Genomic DNA, 26,796 nt, shown 5'->3' with positions numbered 1-26,796 from the left:
GTTATAAATCATATTTTTTAGCAAGCTGGTGTCAAATTTGGTGAGAACCACAGCAAGCTGCAGTCACGCAGTGCCATTTCTTAGAGCGGCTGCTGTCGACTATTTGCACACTGCTTTACCATCTCAAGTTCTTTTCCTAATGGCAGCATATGAACAAAAATGTTGTGTTGTTGAGTTTTGAAAGTAAACACAGCAGACCTCAGTTTCACCCTGCCCGAGGAGACTAAATATGCTTGTTGATGACGCTGATAATTAACTCTTATGGAAGATGAGCATCTACAAACAAACTTTGGTCAACAATAATAAACTCTTCAACATGTGTATATGGGTGGTGATGGCACAGTGGATAAGACACATGCCTTTGGTGTGAGAGACCCGGAATCCACTGTGAGACACCGATGTGTCCCCAAGCAAGACACTTAACCCCTAGTTGCTCCAGATGCGTACTACCTCTATCATGTACAGCAATTATAAGTCAGCTAAATGAATAAATGTAAATGTTGCATTTGGCATTGTATCTTTAAATGGCCCACATTCTGCTGTGTGTGGAAAACAGTTTAGTAGCTTAATGGAAACAGTAGCACAGGAGACTGCATTAAACCTTGCATTATTGGGCCCATAAAAAGGTCGCAACTGGGTTGCATCGTGCATTCATCAACCGCTGGGGTGAGTTTCCACAGTGGCTGCAGCGGGTGCTTTGGTATATTGGTGCAGAAGGGCCTCGGTCAACATGAGAAAGAGGAAGGTCTGTGTGGTTACTGTAGCTGTGCAGGAGGGGCATACACAGAGATCTGACTGCTCTAGTCCTCTAGTTTCAGCCCTAAAACAGCCACAGCCTACATTCTTGTCTCGTGGTCTTGTGGCGCTGGTTTGTGTGTCAGATGATGTTTTTCTGAAAACCATGTTTAAAAGAGTTGTAGTCAAAATGCCTGAGAGGGGGGTTCACATAGAGGAAGGCAAAAAAGGAATGAGATAGATGGATGGGAAGATAGCAAGAGGGGAAAGTCATGAGAGCTTTGAGGCCAATAAAAGTCGAGGACGAGTAAATAAATGCCAGTGATGTAACACATTTACAGAGGGACAACAAAAAAATGAGTGAAGGCACAGACTGAAGGAGAAGAGGACGAAAAGGAGCAGGAAAGAGAAGAAAAAGCAGTCATTAGAGAGAGAGAGAGAGAGGCAGGCTCAAAGTCTCTCGCATGTTCGTTCTCTCTGCCTTGTCTCCTCCCTTTAGTGTTTGGTGTGTGTGTGTGTGTGTGTGTGTGTGTGTGTGTGTGTGTGGGAGAGACAGGGCTGAGCTCAGTGGCTTGTCGTACCAGGTTCAGTCTGACCAAGAAGCGGCAGCAAACGAGCGGGCGACGCATTTCCTCTCTTTCTGTAAGTGAACCTCCACACCATCAAGTGTCAAAACGGGAAACAGGAGTGGGCGGATTAGAACTGAGCTGAAGCTGATCACGCTGTGTGCGCTCGCATTTGAATGATTTTGTCCTGCAGTTCGATTTAGACGTGTTCAGCCTGGCAGTCGGTCTCAGAAAATAATTTGTTGTCACGTGGTATTGTCATAAAAGGGAGTCATTTAAGCTTTAGACTTGCCTTTGTGATAAGGTTTCACACTTGGACAGAGTCTGCTGTGTTGTTTCCACTCCAGCTTGTTGTTTGCTCAGTATGTTGTCAGTGAATGAAGGCCAACACTCGCTGCCACACTGTGCTCAAGAGCTACGTTTACAGCTAATTAACTGGTCATGCTGCTTCTATTAGCGCGGCAGAGACAGTTGCACTGCTCAATATTAGTTCTTTATTTCTTCAGACAGATCATGTATGCATGTATCTGGACTGGGCGGACTCTTGCTGGCTGATGGCCAAAGCGCGGATCTAATGAGGCTAATGACAGAGAGGGAAGGTCTGTCTGGAGCGACATCGAGTCCATTATAGAAACATGATAGCCCCACTTCAAAACATAAAGAAGCTTTCAACTATAGTTTTAAAAAAGACAAAATGAACTACTTTTTTTTCTCTTTCATTCACAAAAGTTAACAGCAAAAATGTGCATCAAAATTCTTATTTGCTACCTAAATGCCAGACCATGTGCATGGCTCATTTGAATGAGGACAAATTAACCAGTTATCTTTTGCCAGAATGCAGCTACGCAACAACAGTTTTCCACAGAAGAGGCAGGAATCTTGGATGGGCTGGAGCATGTGTAATCAGATTGATAGTACTAGCTGAGGCCTGCATGTTCATTCATTTTGAACAGCTGCTGGAGTCTGGAGTTTAACAACAGGACAGCCTTCAAATGGTACTACACCACAGACCACCAAAACACTTATGTGTAACCCGATCAATTAATTATAGCCTCGTAATCAGATTGAATTGCCTTTTTGTGTTTTTGTGTTTTTATTATTCAGTCTGATACTGTGTTCATGTTTGCTGTTTTCAGTTGTGGAAGAAGTACTGAAATCCTTTACCTAAGTAAAAGTAGCAAAACCATAATGTAAAAATAATCCGTTTTGAGTAATTTTAAACATGATCATTATGTTTTGTGTATAATAACTTGAAACTGAAATACTCAAGTAACGTGCAAGTACCTCAGAATTGTACATAAGAATGCGTACTTGAGGGGCAGTTATGTAGTGGCTTTTCCTGCAGAATACCACATGTATTCTGTTGTCATTTTGATTTAAAACAGAAGCATTTAGAAGTAGGCGAGTGTCAGGAGCATCTAACTTAATGTTTTTCTTGTCAAATTGAGTTGATTTAAGAGTTGTTATTTCGTTAAGCCAACTGACTACAAAATACAACTGTGTCTGTCTCATCCATGCCATTTTTCTGTCATCGTGTTTCTGGCTTTGGCGCAGGAAGATGACGGGTTCAAACTTAATCCCACTAACCAAACTCTGATTGGTTTGGTTATTTTTCCAACTGAGGAAACAACCTACTGTAAGAACAACACCTGCTGAAGCTTTGAAAAATGTGTAGACGTGGGCCTTGATGAAACCAGACTAAATTAGTCATACATTCCGTATTGTAAGATCTTCTTAGTGCGACATTGTGCAGCTCCAGTTAAATGCAGCATCAGCAGACCACAACTCCCATGCTGCACTATCCAGAAGCACTTACTAGGAAATGGCACCAAATTCTGTCTCAACTCAAACTCTTAAAAATGTAATGACATATTTCCTGTTCGAGCCTCCTGCTCGACACCTCAGCTTTCTAAATCCCCCTAACCAAGAAAAAAATCCAGCTGTGATCAGCCAGTGGTTCCATTTCCTCATTGCTGAGCCTGTCCTGGTGTGAGATTTATACTAACATTATGAAGGCCAGCTCATTCCCACTTTGCCCATACTAAGAATGTGTTCACTCGCAGCATTGTGAGGTGCTTTAACTGAAAATAATCACAGAATAGCATTTGACTTAATTATTCTGTAGTTAAAGTTTAGTACCGTACCTAACCTGATTCCTCCCCCACAACCATTGTAGATCCTCAATATTTATCCCACCCTTCCTCTTAAGAACATTTACCCTGCCACCGCCATGCTGTCTCTGAGCCCCATGCCCCCTACAGCGATGAAACTGAGACTCCACTCCATGTGAGGCCCATGGACCCAACCAGCTACCCCCCTTCCAGGCCTCCCCTGCTTTGAAGAAGGCTGATGTGGTGAAATGTTGCAGTGTAATCAAATGCTCCTGCTCCTTCCTCATGAAGCTAAAACATGGACAAACCGCTGTATATCCTACAAGCCACAGACATTCCTTTTTTTAATCTACTTGCTTCCCAATCGCCTGAGAGGTGACATCATTAGGTTTCATGTTAGCAACAAGAGAGAGGGGGTGAAAAGCAGAAATCCTCAGGGATTGCTCCTGTTTGCTCTAGTGTCGGAATATGCCCTGCCGCTGAGAATTATCTCTTCATGGATTTCCTGTCAAGCCATACAAGGATTCCGATTTCCTTTCTTGGTATTCATCCACCCATATCTGGAGCAGAAGTGGAATGCTCACCAGTTAACTGTAGTTCTGCACCTCCCAACACATTTATATTAAACGTACATGTTGCTCTCACTGGACGGTATTTTTCTAAACGTACAACAAAAATATATTTTACCCCCAAGTTATCAAATAACGAGATGTAGTGAAAAGAAAGAAAAAATACTCTAGAGGCTTCTTCACCTTAAGCCTAGTTCAAACTACACGATTTTAAGCAAAACTTCCCCACTGCAACGAATGCATAGAGGGATGATTCTTGTGCAAATTAATTGGGGCTGAACGATTTTGAAAAAACATCTAATTGCGATTATTTTGACTGATATTTCAATTGAGATATGATTTGTGATATTGGAGACATCATTATTCTCATTTTCATTGAACACATTAAAAAATGAATATGGTGTGATTCTTAAGGGGATTGGTACCAGACAAAGATGTTTTCTTAAATCTATAGAATACGATTTGCAGCACGACAGTATTTCATTTGAAATGGTATTCTTACACAATTTTCACCTTTAGGAAATATTGTGTCTATTGCCCTAAAATGAATATGAAGCTATAACTGTTGCCCATAACTTGTTAAGCAGGCATGTTTATATGAATCGGACGTATTATATTGTACTAGATTTCATACTAGATAGATATTACCATAGCTTTCAAACTTTGAGGAAAGACTCTCTTGAGAATTATTATAATAGAAGTAAGAAAAAGACTAATAATCCATTGATGTCCCCTTGACATTGGAATTCATCAGACTTCAGGCTTTCAAGGCATCAGACTTATACAGGGACTGACATTATAACACACATTCAATGCAGCAGGCCAATTAACAGGAGCCGTTTTTGGGCTCACTGTCAGACAGCACACTGCTTCAGCTCCTCAGTGATGGCCCCATGTTCTCCACACCTGCGCCCCAGCACAGCGGTGAAGAGCTCCACGGACATAACGAATTTTTTGGATTGCATTAGTGAGACCGTTGTCGTTGAGTCCCAGCAGTCATTGCACATCCGTCACATTCTGTCCACACTTTTGTTTCTGTTCATTGGGATTCTTAAGCCCAGCATGGCTCTACCAGAGGAATGAAAGGCAATACTGTCTTTTGTCATGCTTCAAATGTACCGAAGTGATAATGACAAGTCAGGCCCGCTCAGTTTCACCCAGAGTGACACTGACACTTTAGGAAGGAAATGTGAACTCTTACTTCCTCACCTGCTCTGCATCTGCCTGTTTGCTTGTTGTCTTTCTATAAGGTCAACACAGACACATAAAGCACTTGGTGGCTTATTGGCTGCTCATTCTGATAATTAAATATTGTAAAGCCTACCTTTCTGGCTACTTTTCAAATGCAAGACTAGTGTTTATTACCTTGGCTCAGGTTTTTGTTTGGATGGTGTCTTTGCCAACTCAGTCGGCTCTGGCCACACTCTCTGGGGCCATATGATTGCGGTTCCACTCCAGCTGTAAATCATTCACCATATGGGCAGCTTCCAAGACCTGCAACTCATACAGTAGCTCGCTGCCTGCCTGAACTCAGGCTGTGGCCATGGACCCACCTCGTGCCGACAGATGTGTCAGTTCTTTGATGGATAAAGCCTCTCTGACACTACCGCATGCTGGGCCAGACTCAGTGTTTTCACACTCAGCTAGTGCTGCGGAGGAGGAGGGAGAGGATGGTTTGGGAGATGGTGGAATGCAGCAAACACTGTTGAAAAGGCGGCAGTATTTGATGTTATAGAGATGAGATGTGCTGTATCCTCAGTTTTTACCATGTAATTTTGTTGTACTGCTCCTTTTTTCCCTAATTTCTAATTGTATTTTTTGCACTCTTTTTATTTTAAATTACAGAGCAGGTGGAATGTAATCAGAGCAAATTGAATCATGTTTCTTTATGTTGTTCATTTTGTAATTATCCAGCTCAGTTGTCTTTGCATTTCATCCTTTTGTCAATACTTTCAGCATTTTGTTTTAAATTATTAGTTTATTGTTGTACTTTAGAACTATTTTCATTTCAAAATGTCTGCATGATCTTTCAGCATGTAGTGCTTTCTATCCACCTGTGTTCCGTCAGTGAATATAGCCACTAGAACAAGCTAGACACCATGGGAGTCGGAAGCAGAAAAAATGTGGGTGGGTCCTCCTCCAGGATTTTTAAAAATATTTAACCTATTGGTGTCAAGAGAACAAGACGTGATGTTTTTTTAACACTATTTTATATGCTATTTAAAGTCAAATGGTTGCTCTAAACTCCATTTCGTTGTATTTTATATACAATGACAATAGAGTCTCTATCAAGGATCCTGAAGTTTTATAGTTTTGGGGGGTCTGGGGGTTCTGAGCATTAACACTTAATTTCCTTCATTCTTTTGAATTTTCTGTCTTTCCTGCATCGATTTATGGTGGAAATGTTTTAATTTATACAAAGGGAAACACAAAATTCAGATAGCAGGTGACAATTCAAAATCCAGAACTCTTAACAGAATCTAATGCAGTGCAGCTCTCAGTTATTCTGTGTTGCTTTCAGATATGTTTCTCCTGTAGATCAACTTTCTCATGTAATATCATCAGTGTGATATCAATAAAAGCGATCATTTTGTCCAGTCCACTTTTGGATCAGATCAGGCACTGGTACCACAGCTAGCTTCTCTCATTGACCAGGATTCAGAGAGCATCTAACACTGGTTGATTTGATGTTGACATAGTGTAGCTAGCTAGCATATTTAGTGACAGTAAGTGAGCACACAGCCAGACCCACCTGAGCAGCAGCAGCTCTGCAGCATTGCAGATGGCGTGAGTAGTGAAAACATGGAGTGGAGTTTAAGCACTGATTGAGCCTGATGGAATGGATTAGAGGAAGCAGCAGCGTGAAAGAAGTAGCTAAAGTGCGGAATGGAGTTTAATTAATTAGACTGACGTCGCTCTGAAAAAGTGAACAAACAGATGCGCTGAATTAACGTTACAGACAGTAAAAGTGAGTGGGTCCAATATCATTGGTCTTTAAAAGTAGGTGGGTCCTGTCCCACCCACATACTATGGTTCCAATACTCATGAGTGACACTATTTACCTTATTATTCTAGATATGTTTGTGTTTATCTTGAAAATTCTTTTTATTTTAGCAATTTCAGTAACTCAGTAACACTGTCTCTCTCATGATTCTGATGATGATTCTACCTCTCAGAGGACTAGTCTTTTAAGTAGAGCCGAGTGCCACTTACAAGATCAGCATCTGGGGTAAAAACTCGAGATCAGGACATCGGTAGAAGGAGACTTAGATCAGGTTGCTTAATTAAGGCAGAGATAGAGAATGAAACAAGATACCATCATGTGCTGTGGTTTTCCTGGAAACTAGATACGTTGTTTTCAGTTTATTTGCGGTGGGTTTTGGTAGAGAGATCTAAACACTGTAGATTGGTTTTCTTGTGTGTTACTGCGGCAAATATATACCATACACATTAAAATTACAACAGATGAATCTCAGTAATTAGCATTCAGAAATAACAAAGCTCTTACCTAGGCTTCATAAACGCAGCTGATTAATCCGGTGTCACAGCAGCTGTTGTGAGAAACTTCTTTATACTGTGTGGTAGGCGGGAGACTTTCCTATTAACCTAAGTGGCTGTTCATTCACTCCCACGTCTCAATAACTAACACAATAGCACATCACCATTTTACATTAACATGTTGAGCAGGTAATCACCGTTGTTGTCCAGCATTTGAACTTTAAGAAGTTTAAAGGCCTTTTTGAGAGACACTGTGAAATTGCTCTCATTGATCTGTATTAAATTAAAAACAACCAGGCAGTTCATATGTACACTTCAATATATGTTTATTTATCACAAGTGATATGTCATCTCAATATATAACGTTATGGCTACCTCATGCCCGTTGGGTCTGGTCTTACCAAATCCACCATCACTAAATAATAGTAAAGTATCGATAAAGAATCGGATCGTTAAGCAGTCTCAATAAGGGTATCAGTATCAATAAAAATTAACGATCCTCATACCTAAACTTTAATGTCTATTTTAAATCTTTTAAACTTAGGATTTAGAGTCAGATATTTTTCTCTGGAGCTGGTGGAGAGCAAAAGGAGAGAGAATAGTGAACATTTACCACTTGGCCTGATTCACGATTTCAAATAATGCCATTGTTGCTTGTCTGTAGCGTAAAGCTAACAAATTAGCCATATAATTTTATAAGGAAATAATATGTCAAAATTATACTTGCTGCTGGTTTGCAGGTAAATAATGCAGGTTTACGGTACAGCAGCACTAAACCCAACGTGTTTGTGGGTTAATTAAAGTTTAATTGCTCGTTCCTTGCTGAGAATGTGCCAAGTTGTGTGTGGCTTTAGAAGATTCAGACAGGTGGAAGATGCTTCCGTACAAGGAGTGAGGGAGTATGAAAATGATATGAATCATAGGCTTTGTCCCACACAGTTACCAGATCTCTCCACCACCGTCATCAAAACACCAAATGAGGGAATCTTTTAAAGGATCGTTGGTTATTCCTCCAGCAGAGTTCAGAGACGTGGAGAATCTATGGCAAGGAGCACTGACGCTGTTCTGGAGGGACGTGGAAATACACCTTGCTAAGGCAGCTTATGTCTTCTTCCCCCCTTAAGTTCTTTACTCATCCGTATTTGCAGCAACCATACAGTATGAAGAGCAGCTACAGAAAGGAGCAATTCAAACATGATTCACACTTTCCTACATATATAAGTTAACAGTTAATCCTTTTATATTTTTTACTTTTGCCATGATAAATGTCATGATAATTGTCTCCTCAACAACTTATACACAGATGATGTTTAAGTTGATGGAGGATTTGTTAGAGGTATGTGTAGCTTACATACACAAGACAGTCCGTTCTATTAGTGCGGTATTTTTGTTTTGCCTTCATAACAACGTGTTTTGATTGTAAGCTGAAAAAATGTCAAAAGTCGCCCGTCAGATATAGAAAAAAGGAAAAAGGCTGCTGTTATCTCTTCTTTCCCTGCTACTAAAAAGAATCTGGGTCAGAAATCTGCTGCAAGTGATGTTTAACTATTATGTAATATGTCATGGCATTTTATCCTGCATAAGCACTCTTCATCTTTCCAGGGGCAGAGCGCGCTCTGTGTTTAAGGCAGTGTTTTCTGTAGAGCTTTGGAAGCTTTGGAGGAGATGGGGTTCATTTCTGTTACAGCATGTGTATATATTTTATATACTGTATGTATATATACAATATATGAATGTTTATGGATATTTGTGCTGTAAATTTTGTAGTAATTACCGCGGCTGGCAGTTGATGAATGAGACTAAATGATGAATTCTTAGTACACTGTACTATACGTGCAAAGGTGGGAATTGGGATGCAAGTGTGGAAATTAATATGGAAAAGAGTCCAAGCAAAGCTACTGGAAAATGTAGTTTACTTATGAATTACATTAGAGCCTTTTGCCATCTTCATTAAAACTCTTTAGTGAATGAAATGATTTATGATCCTGCAAACAAAATGCCAGGAGCGGGTACACAGCACAGACTGTTCAGTACAAAGATATAGTGACTGACCAGCGCTAGCATGTTCGCTGCTGTCTAGCATGTTAGTGGTCAACTACAGTTGTTCACTACTAGCCCTGTGAGCAGCTACTACGTCACCAGGGATTTGCAAGGTGCCAAACAGAAGCAAAGCAGGAACAAAATGGCTCTAAAATATGAAGATAAAATACGAGGCAAATTTACTGTTTGTGCAGGTAAAATAAAAAATGTATATAACCTCCCAAGTGTCCCACAAAGTCAGCTTCTCTCGAAATGGGGAATAAAACTGGTGGTTTTGCACCATTACTCCCATCTCTGCTTTTGCTTTATGACTCTGCTTCAGACAGAACTTGAAATATTTCAGAGCATCTCCTCCACTGGTCTTGTAAGTCTTCTAGTCGACACAGCAGGGTTGCTGGCTTCGGTCTGAAAGCCACTTAAAAGGCAGAAAAATCCACCCACATTCAGACAGCAAAATGTCTCTTTGTCCTAAAATACTACTTTTTTTGTTTACCCCCTGAAGGAGAACTGGACAACATGCCACACCTTGAGATGATGGTGACATTGGTCTGTTTTTATTTTACCTTTGTTAATCCAGGGAAGGTTGTCTGACACCCATGCAATGATACACACTTAAATATTCAACTCACTGTCACCTCAAAGTCGAACAAAACATGAATAAAAATGCTGTGACACTGACCTGTTCTGAGGTGGAGAGGTGATGCAATAATTGAAAATGTATATTAATATATCTGCAGTCAAGGTTGAATTATTGGCCCTCAATGACGTATCTATTATGTTTTGCCCTCGGTGGTAGAACAAGCTGCTTTGGAATCTAAATGTGTGAGCCATCATTGTGAGTCTGTTTACTTTGAGTCACGCTGGACTCACACAGGAGCCGTGTGCGCTGCGCTACAGCTGCGCAGCGGCTGCCGGAGCTTTGAGCGGCCATTGTAGTCAATGCTTGTGCTCACACCAGAAGCGCAGCTTCCCAGAAGCGGCCCTCCGCACTGCTGTGCGGAGAATCGGCAGCCGGTCTTTGACAGAAGACGCGTCACATTTAAAACAGACAAGAAAGTAGCCTTTTTAACCACGGTAGAAGCACAAAAATCAAGGACAACATATCGAATCAACTACATCTAAACAATTCAGCAAAATCAGGCAGGCAAAACGCTCTTATTCTGAAATGTTTAATGTAGGAAATTCAGCCCTGCAGGGAACTGGGGGGAAACTGTTCACAGAGAGCTGTGATCGGTAGCAGAAGCACACAAAATGACAAATAAAAAACAAGTTAACAAGGTGCAGCAAGCTAAGGCCAACACGCCTCCTGTGTGAGTCTGGCCGCATATCCTTATCCTTATATCACTTCACCCTAATCAAATACAGCAAGGCCTCTGTTGCAGCAATACCTGCTATGTCCAGCCTTAATTTTTTATATCTTTTAGTTGTGGATATCATTTCTGAGCTTGACAGTCACACATGTACGTATCTCTGCTACCATCTTCACTAACATCCTAGTGTCACTGATTGCTCAACTCCTCTGGTTTATCTAAGATCCGCCTTTTGGTTTACACTTAACTAAAAACTGACTCACACTACCTGCAGGTACTAGTCCAACTGCTGTCTAACAAAAGAATGTGGTTGTATTGGGCAGCTCACAAGGGTAAACCTATAAAATAATTTCAAGACTTGGCAACATCCAGGCAGTGTCAAATTTGTCATTCAGCACGACCATCCTCTAAATGCAAGAGTATGGCCAGTTTAATCAAATATATTTAAGTTGTTTAAACTAAAAAACATATGCAAGGTCCCTGAACCTGAAGTTAAGTTCAATCAACAGCTTTTTAGTAACATCAGCAAACCTTACATTTAGATTTATTTTCTAGTTACAGTCTGTTTGAAGAATCATTTGGCTCAAAGACTTTGCTTACTGCTTTTGCAGATCCTGTTCGCTACCTTTGCACCAGCGTTAGTGCAAAGCCAATGTTAGGAGGCTGCTGTCAGTACAATAAAAGTGTATTGGCATAGGGACTGAATTAGACTCTAACCTTCAATATTGTTGGCATTGTTTTCATACTCTCAGAGGAAACAATCGTGACTTCTGTTAAAAGACATATAAACAATTTTCCATGATGTATATTTACTTTGTACTTTACTAAACTACACAAATGAAAGCACTGAATGCTGGGACATACGCTAAACTGTTTCTTTAGAAAACTTAATTTGATGAGTTTAGAAAACACTAATTCAAATGATCTTTTCAGGTCACTAGAGTTCAAGTCAGAGGAGCTCAAGTTTTTAATTTCTGAAATGGGACTGAAAATGAAAAGTTGAAATTTTAACTGGAGGCAACTTGAAATAAAAACCAAGTTGAATTTTAAATGTAGCTAAAAATCAAGTATGATGCAAGATGATAGCGAGTCTGATCTGATAGTTACCTAAATGTGAATAAAATTTAGATACATCTTTGCCTCATTGGGGCAACTCTCTGCGAGGTAACCCACCAAAGGCCCACATCTTTAGACATTTACAGATCAGACACTTTGTGCAGTCTCAAATATCCTGCATTCCCAACACACTTGACGACAATTTTATCGATCTGGAGCTTGCCTTCAGTCCATTAAGCGAAGGATCTGCATCTGTCTTCTATGACTGAATATCAGAGTTGATATGTTCCCCAATCTGTTAACCAAACTAAAAGCAGCTTTGGTGCAAGACTTAGACCACTCCCTCTCTGCCAAAAAAATGTAATGACTTTTTCAAGTTAGTGCAAAAATGTACCCTGAAGTTAATCCCAGCTGCCAATTCGTTCATTCATTTCCCTTTCTTCCTCATTTATTTATTTTAATTGTTAAATTTGCTTTTGAATTTACCTAAATAACATATATAACCACCTTTTCATTAATCCAGTTACTGTGTGCAAAAACTGTTTACTGACAGAATAATTTTGTAACAGAAAGAAAGTTATAGTACCTGCAGTTTTTACAAAACTTAAAATACTTTACAAAGCATAAAATAAACTATTGTTTCCTGGAAGTTTTGAATGAGTCAAACTTTAGCCAGGAAGGATGCCTTTCATTGGCCTGTCATGCATTTAGATCTACTCCCTCCCCCCGACAGAGTTGAGTCACCAACCAGCCTCCACTGCTTTTCAAATGCTAATATAGGCCTGCCACATGTAGTGATCCTACTGTGTCTACCAATAAAACTGTTCTCAGGCTGCCTGTCACAATTTATATTTTTTCTTAGTGACACAGATTATTCATAGCATTTGCTTTATCTCTCTGGCACTCTCCTCCCCACCCCCACACTCATCTACATAATTAATCAAACTAATCACTAATCATCAGGTGAGGCTTTTATTAAGAGCATCCACGCCGGATTCTCACGTCAGTCTGACAGTAGCCACGAGTTTGTCATATATGATAGTGGAAAAAAGAAGATTGTTGATTTGTGTTCTTCGAGTATTTAGGAGGAACTATCTAGGAATCGTCTCAATCCTTTCAGTCACAAACTCCTCTTGCCCCCATGCCCCCGTGACTGGAGGTCAGTGTAACTGTGCTTTCCCACTGCAAGACGATGAGCTGAGCCAAGATTGCATTAGAAAACCACTCTGTTGATGCCCCTCCACAAAGCCCTGTTTATTGACCTCTGACGTTCATGACAGTTTCCTAATCCGTTTGCCTTGTCGTTGTAAGCTGCTCTTAGTGTTGTCCATCCTCTCAGAAAGTGACTCTAAGGTTTCTAGCCAATCAGAACTTAGCAGTTTGATTTCCCCCTTCCCGATTAACTGAGCTATATCCAATCAGTGACATTGTTGACTTTGTCTTTCTTCTTACTGTGCTGCCTGTGGTTGTGTTTCGTCTTACTGGGGATTAGGGCGGTGTTCTGGGTATGACTGTGACGTCAGTTTACCACGCTATCCGCTGCAGCCATCGTGTGTTAATTACCATCCTGTTAAATGGGCAGTTGGGATGGATAGATAGAGAGATTAGGGACAGTCTGCAGTGTCTTGACATTTTGACTGACTACTGCTTACCTGCTGCTGAAGTGTGGCTTGCAGGACAGAGGATAGCCGTAGTGAGCTTCCGCCCTCTGCTGTGCACAGGAACAGGTGGAGGGAATTGTGTTTGGGGCCAGAGCTCAAGATCTGGCCAATGAGTGCGTCTATTGCTGCTCTGTGGGTTGAACTTAATACACTTTTAGGTGGCACTGTGCTCACACTTCTTTATACCTATTTGAGTTAAACAGGTTTATACATTTATAAAATCTGTAGTTTCAATACTTGAAAAATGAACTGATAATAATGAACGTCAACAAAATTAATGCAGAGGGGCAAATATACTGTGAGATGAAATCCTTAATATGTCTTTAAATTGTCAATTAATAATTGGTATAATAATCTAATTTATGTTGTCTAAATAGAGCTTAAACAAATTGTAGATTAATTGATTTGTCAATTGACTCGCCTGCCATTCACCGGTCTTGTGCCAAGTTTTACATGCGTCCCGTGCGGCCGACAACGGAACGCACGTCGCGGTTTCTCGCAGGTCTGTTTCAAGTAGGCTTCTGTTTAAAAACGATATAATAATCTTTGTGTGGTTCATCAGTGGTGATAAGTGTTCCTCTACTGCCACTACACACATACACAAACATATTACGCCCACACACGCGCACTGCCACCCCCTTCCTTAAGGGTCAAGGTTACAATTTTGGATTTATTCACGCACTTTAAAAACATTTATTAAAAGCTTCTTTCTTTTCACATGTTTATTTACAGCACTATATGTTGAAATGTACATTATAATAGGCTGTATATTTACTTATTGGGAGAAAACTGGTAGGTCTAAATAAAATCAGACGTTGAGCTTCCCCAGATGGCCAAAATGGTGTGATCTTCGAGCTTCGACTGTGAGACTGACCGTATCGAATCTTCGACTATTTGGGGTCAGCCCTAATTGACATTCTTTACATTAAATAATGCCTAAATGAGCTGAATGGTATCTCTTCATTTAGTGCATACATTTCCAAAGATAACATTTGTAAGTGGCAGACAAAAAATAAAACATTTAAAATTAACTTCAGTCCCTGGACTGCATTTGTTCTACTTGTACAAGAGTGTGTGTGTGTGTGTGTGTGTGTGTGTGTGTGTGTGTGTGTACTGTAATCTCAGTTCATTCAATCATCTTGTATTACCCAATCCCTTATCTTATCCCTGCCATTGCCCTGATATGTTGCCAGTTCTGTGTCAAGTTATGTTCTCCGTTTACATTTTTGTTATACTAATGTCTATTTCTTTTGTTTTCTGTCTCTTGTCTCCTCTTCTTTTTTTTTTTTTTTTATTCCTTTTTTTTGTTGTTGTTGTTGTTGTCGTCCTGTGTGGCTGCGGCTTCTCCCACTGATGCTGCTGTTGCTGATGCTGCCACTATCGCCCATCCTGCTGCACGCAAACCTACCACTACCAACATCTGGCCAACAACACATGGTGGATGCTCCTCCTTCTCCCCCTTTAATCTTTATCCAAAATCTCGGGACACACTTCTTCTTCAATCCCTCTCCCTCTCCGTTCCTGTTTCTCTCTATGTTCCCTGCTATCACTTGTACTTTTCTTTTTCTATCTCCACCCTATTCCTCTGATAGCACCATGCAGAGTTGAGAGAACACCATGCAACCTCCGGTAAGCCAGTGACCTTTCAGAGGAAGGGGCTATGGGCAGTGAACACTGTCAGGGGAAGGGCCAGGGCTGGTATTTAGGGGAATGGGAAAGTGTGTGTGTTTTTAAGTAGGGCAAAAATCTAATAGTAAGTCACCCAATTTCCTCTGACAAATGTTCTTTTAAATATGTTTATTTTTCAATGCCAGTGTGTACTTTAACTGTCCTGAGGCTCCTAATAGCTATTTCACTTGCTTTATTCCACAAAGGTCCACCCTCATTAATAAACCATTAACTGCAGTTGGTCATGGAGCAAAATTTACATAAAGTCTCTTTGACATTAATTTAGCTTGGAGCTTTCTTTATACTTGCAGGTTTTCCATGTTGTATAGGCTGTGTTTCTGTAGCACTGATGCCCCCTTAAAAATGCCTTGTTTTAAATGTGTCTTTACCACCTGATTTGTCACTTGCTGTTGTTCAAACCTTCAAGCTTCTCTACTGTGACAGGTGTGAGTTAGCGGTGTATTGCGGAAAAGTGAGCGTGTGTGTGTGTTCTGGATATGTGGTTCTTTTCATGCCCACAAGAGCGCACATACATGTACACAGCTGCGTTTACAGTAACCATCCACAACAACTCAACTGCTGAACACACCCTGCTGTCTGATAGCACAGACAGACGCTGACATCACTGGATTATCATCTGGATTATGTAGTATATTTGTTATCACATGTGTTTGTATGTGTGTGTGTGTGTGTGTGTGTGTGTGTGTGTGGACACAGTCTGGAGGGTTTAGAAGATTACTAACGGGCAAAATTAAAAAGACGAGCACATCCCCTGCTGAATGTTTAATTGAACTCACAAATACAATGACTTTCCAGGAAGAATTTCTCCCATCTATGAAAATCCATTCAGCCACTTTGATGAGTCCTTTGTGTACAAAAATAGTTTTGCTTGATTGTTTTAGCCCAGTCAATCAGCTAAGACTCTCTCTTAGATAGAAATACAGCAGGTAATCTACGGCGCTAGTTAGCAAACATGGGTACATGTACCACAGGAGGTCCTGCAGTTGCCAGGCGGTATGCCGAGTAGCGCAGCTAATTAGATTCTAATTAATTAATTCCTAATTTTCTTAACTTAATAAACTCAAGAAGTCCTATGGCAAAAATAGAGTTTTATAAGGAGCTACCATACAACAAAATCAGGGAGTGTTTTGTTCAACAAAAGATAATCCTTGTGTTTTAATTCATACATTTATTTTGGTCCATTGTCAATAAAACTGCGCTCCCATTTCCTAGGAATAAAATGCCTGCTTGCTTCATTAGCACCATGTAAACAAGGTGGAGTGATAAGAGACACACATGAAGGCTATCACCACTTTTTCCAATCATAAGACATGGATGAAAACAAATGTTATGTAAGTTATCAGAAAATGGGTTATGAAACAGAAGGCTGTACCTAGCAGATGCTCCACAAGGGGGCTGTCTGTACATGTTCTCTGATCTGAAGTAAAGTGGCAGCATGTCTGATCTTTCGCTCATGTCCTTCCTTTTTATCTCTCACCTCCCTTCCTTGTCATTTCCCTGGCTCGTTTTCTCTGTAGCTGCCGTAGTGTGCAGTGATGACACCGTCCTTCTGACCCCAGGCAGGATGAGCCAGCGCCAGGTGAAGGAGCGGGACAAGGAGAGGGAGAGGGAGAAGGAGGCAGGCCTCCAAACGCCCAACAGGGAACACATTGCCACTCCCTCCACCCTCAGCCCGGGGATCAGCTACACCCATGGTAAGATACACACTTCCTTTGGTACAAGGTGGTTTATTCGTCATTATACACAACACAAAGGTTGTATAACAAACTGAAATGTGTTGTCCCTTCATGCCACACACACATAACTTAATAGATAATTAAATGTGTATTAAAATATGGTAACATTTAAATAAAATAAAACAATTGTATATACATACTTGGGGCAGGTCGGTGTAAAGATGTGGGCACAACAGTCTCTGATTTCCGTTGCTTGGTCATCGTGAGTCCCATTTTGTCCAGACCGGACTTTTAGCATCAGCCTGGAGTGAAAGCAGGGCCAGCATGGCCCACTTTCCCCACCTCTGTGCGATAACCGCACCCGCCGTGGTGCCTGGTTGTGCTAATCGGGCCGTAAATACCAGCTTCCTTTTCCAATGACTATTTCTGTCAGAGGTGTGTGTTACGGCAATGAAGCCTGAAAAAACTGAAACAGTGTAGTGAAGTTTGAAGGAGCTACCAGCTGCTGCTTCTACAAGCGCTGCCGGTTGCCATAGAAATGTTGCACTCAATAGTTTACTGCAAGTTTCAGACATTTTGTACATACATCCGATAACTTAGTCCTACATACTTAACACTCTGCTCACTATCACAAAATAATATTAGTAGGTTCTTATTCTGTGTTAAGCCTCTGTTAATTAAATTCAACACTTCCCGCTGAAGTTGACTTCATGACTCTTTTCTTCTTGTACGACTTTTTTACATTTACTGTTGTTTTATAATTGCCACTTGCTGCAACAGTTGCTGGCTTTAAAAGCAATTCAACTCTCTTTTCTGGACATTTCTCACAGGACAGGTTTGCATAGGATTACATTCTCCGATCTCCGGTGATCTGATTTTTGAGTTCCTACACATTTTCTGGTAATTCTAGTTCTATGTGATGAGGCACTAATTGTTCTGATAAAAAAACGTGAATATACATTCATATATAACCATATTTCCCAACCCTGCCTGAATCTCTTAACTCTTAAAATCCTGCTACCTTTTTCTTTCTTTTCTTCGGTTTATGTTATGTTGGTGACATTGGACATTTCTAGCCTCAGGACAGCAGTCTGTGTTTAGCCTTTACCTTTACCAGATGCTGCTGGTGGAGTAACAATGACTCATACTCGCTTGATGAGTGGTTCCCAGCCTGCAAATCTGCTGATGCACAGGCATTTACCGGCAGGATAATCAGATTTCTGTCCTCTCTTTTTGTGCTGCTTTGGTAATTCTGCAATATTGAATTTTGTATATGCAGTAAATCACTTTGTGACAGCCTGAGACCTGTTTGGGGATGCTAACCCTTCATTCAGTATAGGTGCTGTGTGTATAACCTATACAGCAACCATTTTAATGTCCTTTAAAGCGGTTTCTGTTATTTGTATTTTGTAAGTCAATAATGAATTATGTAAAGCACTTTGAATTGCCTTTGTGTATGAAATGTGCTATACAAATAAACTTGCCTTGCCTTACAAGTAAAAATTAGTAAAACAGCCGGTGTATTTGTGGTACATCATAAATACTCAGACTCTTGATGTTGCTCTATAAAAATCTGTTACCCTCAACCTTTGAGCTCTGTAAGTTCAAGAGGTCTGTATGGTTGGACTCATTGTGGTCAAATGATAGTCACGCCACTGGAAATCCCCAGATTACCACACATTAGTTACAAATCAAATCGATGCTGTGTCACTGTTAAGAAATAAGCTCAAGGGTAGATTTGTTCAGGGGTCTTACATCACCCATCATACTCCTTCTGTCCTGTTCTTGTGTTACAGCCCCCTCTTGTGGATTCTCTGCTGTGGTTGGTGAACTTCAGGGTTTTGATGTACATCTTCTCAGTCTGATCTGTTCAAAGACTCATATAGTTAGGTTTTATTTGATGATAGCACGGCAAGAGTGGGGAATTACAGATTCTTTCATACAGCTTCAAAACTCACCAGCTGGGTTTTAACATTTTAACCAAGTAGATTAGATTAACAGTGTTTGGCCTGCTGTTGCCTGGTAGTTTTGATCCGGACAGAGGGAATCTGACCAGTTTCTACCAGTTTCATAGTTTGTAGTAGTTGTAATAGTTTTCATAGATGGATGTGAAGCTGTCTTTGCTGCTGGGTTTGATAAGCCATGGGAATGTTGTAGTTTCGCACTTAACACAAAGTCAAATCTAAAACTGCAAATATGTGACCTAATAATAGAGGCACGTCATTGCAAACATGTGACTCCTCAATACTAGATTGTTGGCTTTTACATTTGTTCGCTCAACGTCTTGAAAACATTTGAGACAACTCCGTGGTTTTTTTTCCACTCCTGTAAGGGCTGTACGTCTGCTTCTACCAGAAGAGGGAGTTAGCATAACATGGAAATAAATTCACATCCCTCTTTTTTGACCTCCACACGAAAAATAACATACATTGTTCTGTTTGTCTCACCATCACAGTGTGTGTTTGTGTGTGTTATTTATGTTTCTGTATATTTATCAAGAATAAGACATGTCATCATGCATGGTATGACGGTGATTGCCTTTGTCCTGCATCTGACCTGAACACTGTTTTGTCCAGTTGAATCAAATTAGTGAAATGAAATGAAAGAAAGTATTTCCAAAGAGTATCCTGAGCGCGTGCACTGTAAGCATGATATAGCAGCAGCAAACCTACAAGCATACGTGGCTATCGCCTGTCCAGCAACACCACCCCCTAACCATAACTGCATCTGTGAAGCAGACTCTCAACTCCCTGCAGCCCAAAATGGGTATCCGTGGCAACTGATTTTGCTTGAACTAGCCCTTGGTGTTGTCAAAGTCAGTCTATGACTTGATGTGTTTTTCTTGACCCGTGTCTGAACATCCAGTAATTGTTTTCTTAGTTTGAAGGCTGAGATGTTTAATGTGCGGTTCAGCTGTGTATTTCACTAAGAAATACAGACTGTAGACTCACATGGTGAAGATAGTTGCAGTGACATATTTATGAAATTTCACAGGGAAGGTGAGAAGATCGATTATAAAGATATATATTATTTCCTAGTTATTTTCCATAGCTTTTTTTTAAATTGATGCTACTCTGTAAACAACAAGCATGATTTCTAGAAGGTGATTCTCATAAGTTCTGTTATAATTACATTTGATTGGAGTGAAGAGCCTCACCTCTGACTGACCTGTTTGCTATATTTAGGCACAAGTAATCACTCAAAAGCCCTAATTTACATGTGGTTTGGTTCGTAATCAAATTCTCCCTCCAAAGAAGGACCTGACATCATTAGTGTGAAATCTTGTTCAGTGAAGGTTTAATGTTTTAGCTCTGAACCTTAATGGATAGGTAAGTCACAGTCGTGGTCTCATTCACTTCCTGTTCTAACTGCAGGCTGAGTTCTCCCCCTGTCACTAATTCTTTAGTTCGCTAAATCATCCTTCGTTTTTGGAGTGTGGACACATGATGTATATTTTAATGCTCAGCTACTCAAGCACGAACTAAAAAAAACAAAATGACAGCTGAAAAGCTTCTTAATTATTTATTTATTTATTTTAAAGCAAATGCACGTTTCTATCAACAAAAGATCAAGTTGTGTCAAGCTAACCAGGCTGGCTAGTGGATCAGTGAGTTAGGCATCAGGTTTCATCTTATTCTTCGAATCCCGTAGGAAGCTGTGATAATTGCTTTCAACTTTAAACACCTGCATGGTGTTTGAACTTAATGATGCAAAACAAACTAAAGATACACTCACCTAAAGGATTATTAGGAACACCTGTTCAATTTCTCATTAATGCAATTATCTAATCAACCAATCACATGGCAGTTGCTTCAATGCATTTAGGGGTGTGGTCCTGGTCAAGACAATCTCCTGAACTCCAAACTGAATGTCAGAATGGGAAAGAAAGGTGATTTAAGCTATTTTGAGCGTGGCATTGTTGTTGGTGCCAGACGGGCCGGTCTGAGTATTTCACAATCTGCTCAGTTACTGGAATTTTCACGCACAACCATTTCTAGGGTTTACAAAGAATGGTGTGAAAAGGGAAAAACATCCAGTATGCGGCAGTCCTGTGGGCGAAAATGCCTTGTTGATGAGGTCAGAGGAGAATGGGCCGACTGATTCAAGCTGATAGAAGAGCAACTTTGACTGAAATAACCACTCGTTACAACCGAGGTATGCAGCAAAGCATTTGTGAAGCCACAACACGCACAACCTTGAGGCAGATGGGCTACAACGGCAGAAGACCCCACCGGGTACCACTCATCTCCACTACAAATAAAAAAAAAAGAGGCTACAATTTGCAAGAGCTCACCAAAATTGGACAGTTGAAGACTGGAAAAATGTTGCCTGGTCTGATGAGTCTCGATTTCTGTTGAGACATTCAGATGGTAGAGTCAGAATTTGGCGTAAACAGAATGAGAACATGGATCCATCATGCCTTGTTACCACTGTGCAGGCTGCTGGTGGTGGTGTAATGGTGTGGGGGATGTTTTCTTGGCACACTTTAGGCCCCTTAGTGCCAATTGGGCATCGTTTAAATGCCACGGCCTACCTGAGCATTGTTTCTGACCATGTCCATCCCTTTATGGCCACCATGTACCCATCCTCTGATGGCTACTTCCAGCAGGATAATGCATCATGTCACAAAGCTCCAATCATTTCAAATTGGTTTTTTGAACATGACAATGAGTTCACTGTACTAAAATGGCCCCCACAGTCACCAGATCTCAACCCAATAGAGCATCTTTGGGATGTGGTGGAACGGGAGCTTCGTGCCCTGGATGTGCATCCCACAAATCTCCATCAACTTCAAGATGCTATCCATCAATATGGGCCAACATTTCTAAAGAATGCTTTCAGCACCTTGTTGAATCAATGCCACGTAGAATTAAGGCAGTTCTGAAGGCCAAAGGGGGTCAAACACAGTATTAGTATGGTGTTCGTAATAATCCTTTAGGTGGGTGTATTTCCTAACTAAAAATACCAAAATGACATTGAAAGGTTGAAAGCCGCTCTTACGTGATAGCTCAGTTCATAGTGTGTTGGTCTTGAGAGCAGTGGTTATCTTTGCAGACCCAGTTTCGATTCCCATCTCGGTCCACTGTAATTGATCACAGCTGCATGGTGTTTGAACTTCTTGCTGTCAGCATAATGTATAACTCCCACTGACTTGCTGTGCTTCTTTTTAAATTTGTGTATTGTTGGTCTTTCAAAATGAAAACATTGTTTACATGGAATAAAGTTTTCATGAGATTAGTCGTTTTCTGTGTCTTAATGTTATTTCGCAACAGAGGACTGTGAAAACTAACACAGTACTGTAGCAGGAATAGTCCAGCGGTTAAAGCATTGCCCTGCAGATCCAAAGATTGATGTTTCAAGTCACGGCATGTTGACTGCAAAACTGAATTGAAGAAATATTTCCCCCCAATACATCTCATTTTTGATTACAAGTTGTACAAATGGTGAGTTTTCGTCAACTGGGGCAGCCCGTGACGTGGAGTGGAATATCAGTGATTCACCACGAAACAGGAATTTGTTATAACTTCAGTGTACATGCTCACATCTGTACCAAATTTGACAGATGTGATAGCAGCCACAATTCAGTTATAGTCATAGTGCAACCAACTAGCAACAGGATGTAAGCTCTGTGTAATAGTCATGTGATTTAAATGACATTTTCTCAATATGTTCCACACTTGATGTACGGGGACATAACGTGTAGTTACTGGGTGCTCCTTTGCGCCACATAGGTGACACAGGAAGTAACTTAACTTAGTAGCATTTTGTGCAGCATCCAAAGTGCGTGACAATTCAGAGCCGCATCGGGAGGGCTGCGGCATCTGCAACACTGTCTGACGTGCTTCATGTGCGAGGGCCCGTCCAATGCCGATTGCGGCTTGAATATTTTAACTGAAGTAGTCTGTGGCATAAGATTCTTTTACCTGTAGGTAGCACTCTAGGATTTGAAAAATTGCTGATGGAGCAGTACTTTGCAGCAGCAGCATTCACAGGTAACAGCTGACAGCTCTCACACATATTTACTTTTGTAAATACTCATTCTAGTTATTATCAGGCTTTTGCATGTAAAGAAAAAGGGTGCGAAGAGCACAACTGTGAATTTCAGATTCTCTTCCAAGTGTTGTTTTACTTGTGAATCACAACGTTACAATATTTGGGTTTCCCAACCAAGATAACCTGGTTTTGTGTTTTCTGGCATTTTTAAATGAAGTTAGTACGGGGCGGTTGTGGCTCAGTAGGTAGAGCGGGTTGCCCATTAATCAGAAGATTGGCAGTTCTATCCCCTGGCTCCTCCAGTCTCTCCCCTCTAGTCTGGTGTGTGAATGTGTGTGTTCTGAGTGGCTCAGTGGATGAATGAGTGTTATTGGGTGGTCAGAAGACTAGAAAGGCGCTATACAAGTACAGGCCATTTACCAAAAGTTGGAAATGATCAGATACCAGAGAAAACCCATGCACGTACGAAGAGAACATTGAACCCCAGAACCTACTTGTTGTGAGGCGACAGGGCTAACCAGTGCACCACCGTGCCTTTAACCAGGACGGTATACCCAACAACCGTTATTAGAAAATGTGTAAAAGCTTACATAAACAGGGTAGAGCTTAAATTACTATTCCGTGATGTAGAGTCAAGCCTGACTTCTACGTCGGCTAGGCTAATATTAATAGATGTTACTTATGTGAACTCATCACAGATAACACATTTTATTTTTCAACTGTTAAAATGCCCCGCTCAGTCAGAAATATTTAATAACCAAATTGTAGGGCTCAGTATCATACTTTTTTAAACTCTCAAATATCAAGATAGAAGATGGATTATACGTTTCTAAAAACTGCTATGAACTGCTTTCATAATGTAGCTGGAGTGTTTGTTGATTTGTTGCATCATCACATACGCACAGACAGACTCTGGTGTCCAGGGTCTGCCTGCCTTGTTTTCTTTATGTCTCACTGAGAGCAACGCTTTATCAATCAGCTTTGAGGCCACTCGCGCTTTAACTGCCTTTCACTCGCTTGCCGTCCTCCTTCCAGGTGAACAGAAAGTCTGCCTGTGCTGGGGAGTGAGAGAGGGGCGGAGAACGAGAATGACGCAGGTGGAGAGAATGACGTAATGAAGAGGGGAAAGTAGTGCGAGAATTGAGAAAAGAGATTAAAAACTAAGAAACAAAGAGAAGACTGATAGATGACGAATATGTACTGTAGATTGAAGGGAAGGGGGAATTGAACGAAGGAGAGAGATCAGGAGAGAGCAGGTGGGGTCAGCATGGATTTAAGCTCAGCCGAAGGGATTATGCGCCGTCAGACGGGGTTAACAACATGGAGGGGGGCAGGTCTTATCTGAACCCTCAGCCACTGCCAATCCAGCGTTCCTTCTTCCGCACACGCTCTCATCCAATGACTGGATGAGTCCCGGGAGGCCTGAGCGCTAAGAGGCACAAGGCTTGACAGCGGAGATATGTACTGTAGATAGCAAAGAGCCTGGAAGTAAAGGACTGGGCAAAGGTGATGGAGAATATCTCGGCCTTGGGACCTGAGCTCTGCTCGGACGGCCGAAGGCTTGCCTGGACTGACAAAAACTGGATCTAAAGTAGGGGTGTTTGTAGCATGATTTGGGCGTTTAGAGTCCTGTCAACACTTGACCTTGGGACACTTCTCTTTTTTTAGCCTGAAGGAAAGCAAGGTACAGTATGAAGTAGCACCACTTGAAAATGTAGTGCTTGTTAGTGTTGCAGCTTGACATCTATGTTGTCCTAGTTTTACCTACTCACATGAACCCCGTCTCACACACACACACACACACCCGTGCAGATTTCTGATCTGTGCTGTCCCAAGGCTTTCTGTGTTGTGCTTTTCGCATGTGTGCATTGTGCCACTCGTGAGGATAGAATGAAGATCACGCCAACATTAAATGGCTTTTGCAAGTTGTCATGTGGACAGAAACAAGACTTCGAAGCACCTGACTGCAGTGAAACTAGAAGGAGAGGAATACAGCAGAAGATGCCCGTAGGCCAGTGTTCAAAAAGCCTCTCACGAAACTAATCCCAGGCTTAAAGGGTTTCCTTGTAGCCTTTATGTAAGCCTAGATATGTCTGGCTGCATGTGACCTGCTGTCTGCAGTGTATGTATCACTTGCACTGACTGGTGTCAGATGTAGTGTAATCTTGGGTTACTGTGACATAACACAACAGCTCCACTGTTGTGTTCCTCCACAGGGCACCTGTAGCTCCTCGCTCACCCCTGTACTGGCCTGTTTGAATGTTTACAGTGTCTTAAAGCCATTTGTGCTGTCAGTAAATATGGGGATGTTAGGATTTGCCAGAATCAGTACTCGTTAACAAGAGACAGTACTTGCTTTACTGGAAATAACTTTAAAAATGACCCAGTTTGTTGAGTGCCTCTCAAAATCGAAATGGGCTTCTCCTCTGCAAGCAGGTTAATTAGTTCTGGAATCTGAATTATACATCCAGAACATTACATCCCTAATTACCTGTGTTAATTAAAGCACATTTGAGTCAGGCAGGCAGAGCTGCAGATTTATCAGTTTTAAGATTCATAGCTGTCTTGGATGAAATGTCACCCTGGACAGTTGGTAGCAAGCTTTGGTATCATGCCCGTACACTGTGGAAGGATCAACAGCAGACAATGTGTCCCGCAGATTGGGTTTCCAAGATAAGGCCCAATGCCAAGCCTGTTCATTTCTGCAGATATACAGTAACCACTGCCCTTGCAGAATCCTTTCTAAAGCAACACTATGTTGTCGCATGGTATGAACCATCCTGATGACCTTGATTATCTTTCACGGCCTTTAGCACAGCAAATAAACAAGTTTTCTGTTTTTTTTATCCAAAACAACCTAACATCGCTACTTACAGTATGCAAAAAAACTTCTAAAGGAGATCCAGATTTCAGCTTGTCTAAGCACATTTATTTGTGAAAAACAGCTGGATATGCATATGATACATTTCTAGGAAACTAATGTCCGATAAAGCAATTTGCAGTCAGTGTGCACCACCACTACACTGGAGTCTTTTATCATCTGACACTACATGTGAATCTGAATTATGACTCTCCAGCTGTTAAAGCTGAATAAGTAAATAGTAAATACAACAACACATAGATGTATATTAAATAAATTCCAATTTTGATTGATCCACTTCCCGTAGTTGTTTGTTGGTCTGATATGTAGCCTGTGTTTGAAAGTAAGTGATTTTCCTGGTTCATGTCTGGGGAATACAGTAGGGTCAACTGAGCACTGGTGTGATACAGTGCTTCCTTCTGTCCTCAATAGAGCTTATGTTTTGTAATTGTGTGTGCTTCTGTGTGTGCAGTCAGATGCGTAGCAGTCATAGTTTACCAGCTGCGTTAACTGAGTGATGAAGACAAGAGAGAGTGTGATTAGAAAGAGGGAGAACATGTACATACAGTGTCTTAAAGGGACATTTCACAGCTATTAATGTGGATATTCAGGAACAACATGTGGTCTATGTAGACAACAACCTCTTAGGATCCTTTTGTAATGATGAAGAAGTCAGTGTTCCAGTATGTATTGTACGTGAGGGACACCATGCCAGCCTAGGAAATGCCAGACTGTAAGCTTTTCCACCTACGAAGAGCAAGCCTTGCTGCTTATCTGATACGAGTAAAAACAACAGCTGCATTTCCAACACAAAATGTTAGACAAAGCAATGTTTGCCAATCTACTCATTTCATCGTTTTTCTCAGCTGCTGTTTCTGAAGTCAAGAATGAATTGAAACTCAAAAAGATTTGAACATGTACTAATCCATGACAACAGGGCAAACCCTATCTGCTGATCAAGACCATGTGATCCGACCAAAAGAGCTACAAAACGGACCTTGTGATGAGTCTGATTTCTCAATGGCTGCTTC

The 26,796-nt window shown here is 41.0% G+C and overlaps 1 protein-coding gene across 5 annotated transcripts in view; it reads left to right on the top strand.

The window, feature by feature from the left end:
* The window catches only part of osbpl8 (oxysterol binding protein-like 8), an 87,615-nt gene that overhangs the window by 28,519 nt on the left and 32,300 nt on the right, over window positions 1–26,796 (top strand). For 3 of the 5 annotated variants that reach the window (XM_038738466.1, XM_038738464.1, XM_038738465.1), the window contains 2 exons: window positions 15,139–15,175; window positions 16,753–16,929. In XM_038738466.1, the coding sequence (XP_038594394.1) occupies window positions 15,139–15,175; window positions 16,753–16,929 (214 nt within the window). Of the gene's footprint in view, window positions 1–1,260; window positions 1,378–15,138; window positions 15,176–16,752; window positions 16,930–26,796 lie in introns of those variants that run through there. The other 2 variants (XM_038738468.1, XM_038738467.1) reach the window with 2 other exon arrangements.

The sequence above is a fragment of the Micropterus salmoides genome, unplaced genomic scaffold (genome assembly GCF_014851395.1).
Source record: "Micropterus salmoides isolate LMB-PRFRI ecotype aquatic unplaced genomic scaffold, ASM1485139v1 Ms_hic_scaffold_23, whole genome shotgun sequence".
NCBI classification, from domain to species: Eukaryota; Metazoa; Chordata; class Actinopteri; order Centrarchiformes; family Centrarchidae; genus Micropterus; species Micropterus salmoides.
Note: the sequence above shows the minus strand (reverse complement) of the source record. Positions and strands in the feature narration are given on the sequence as shown.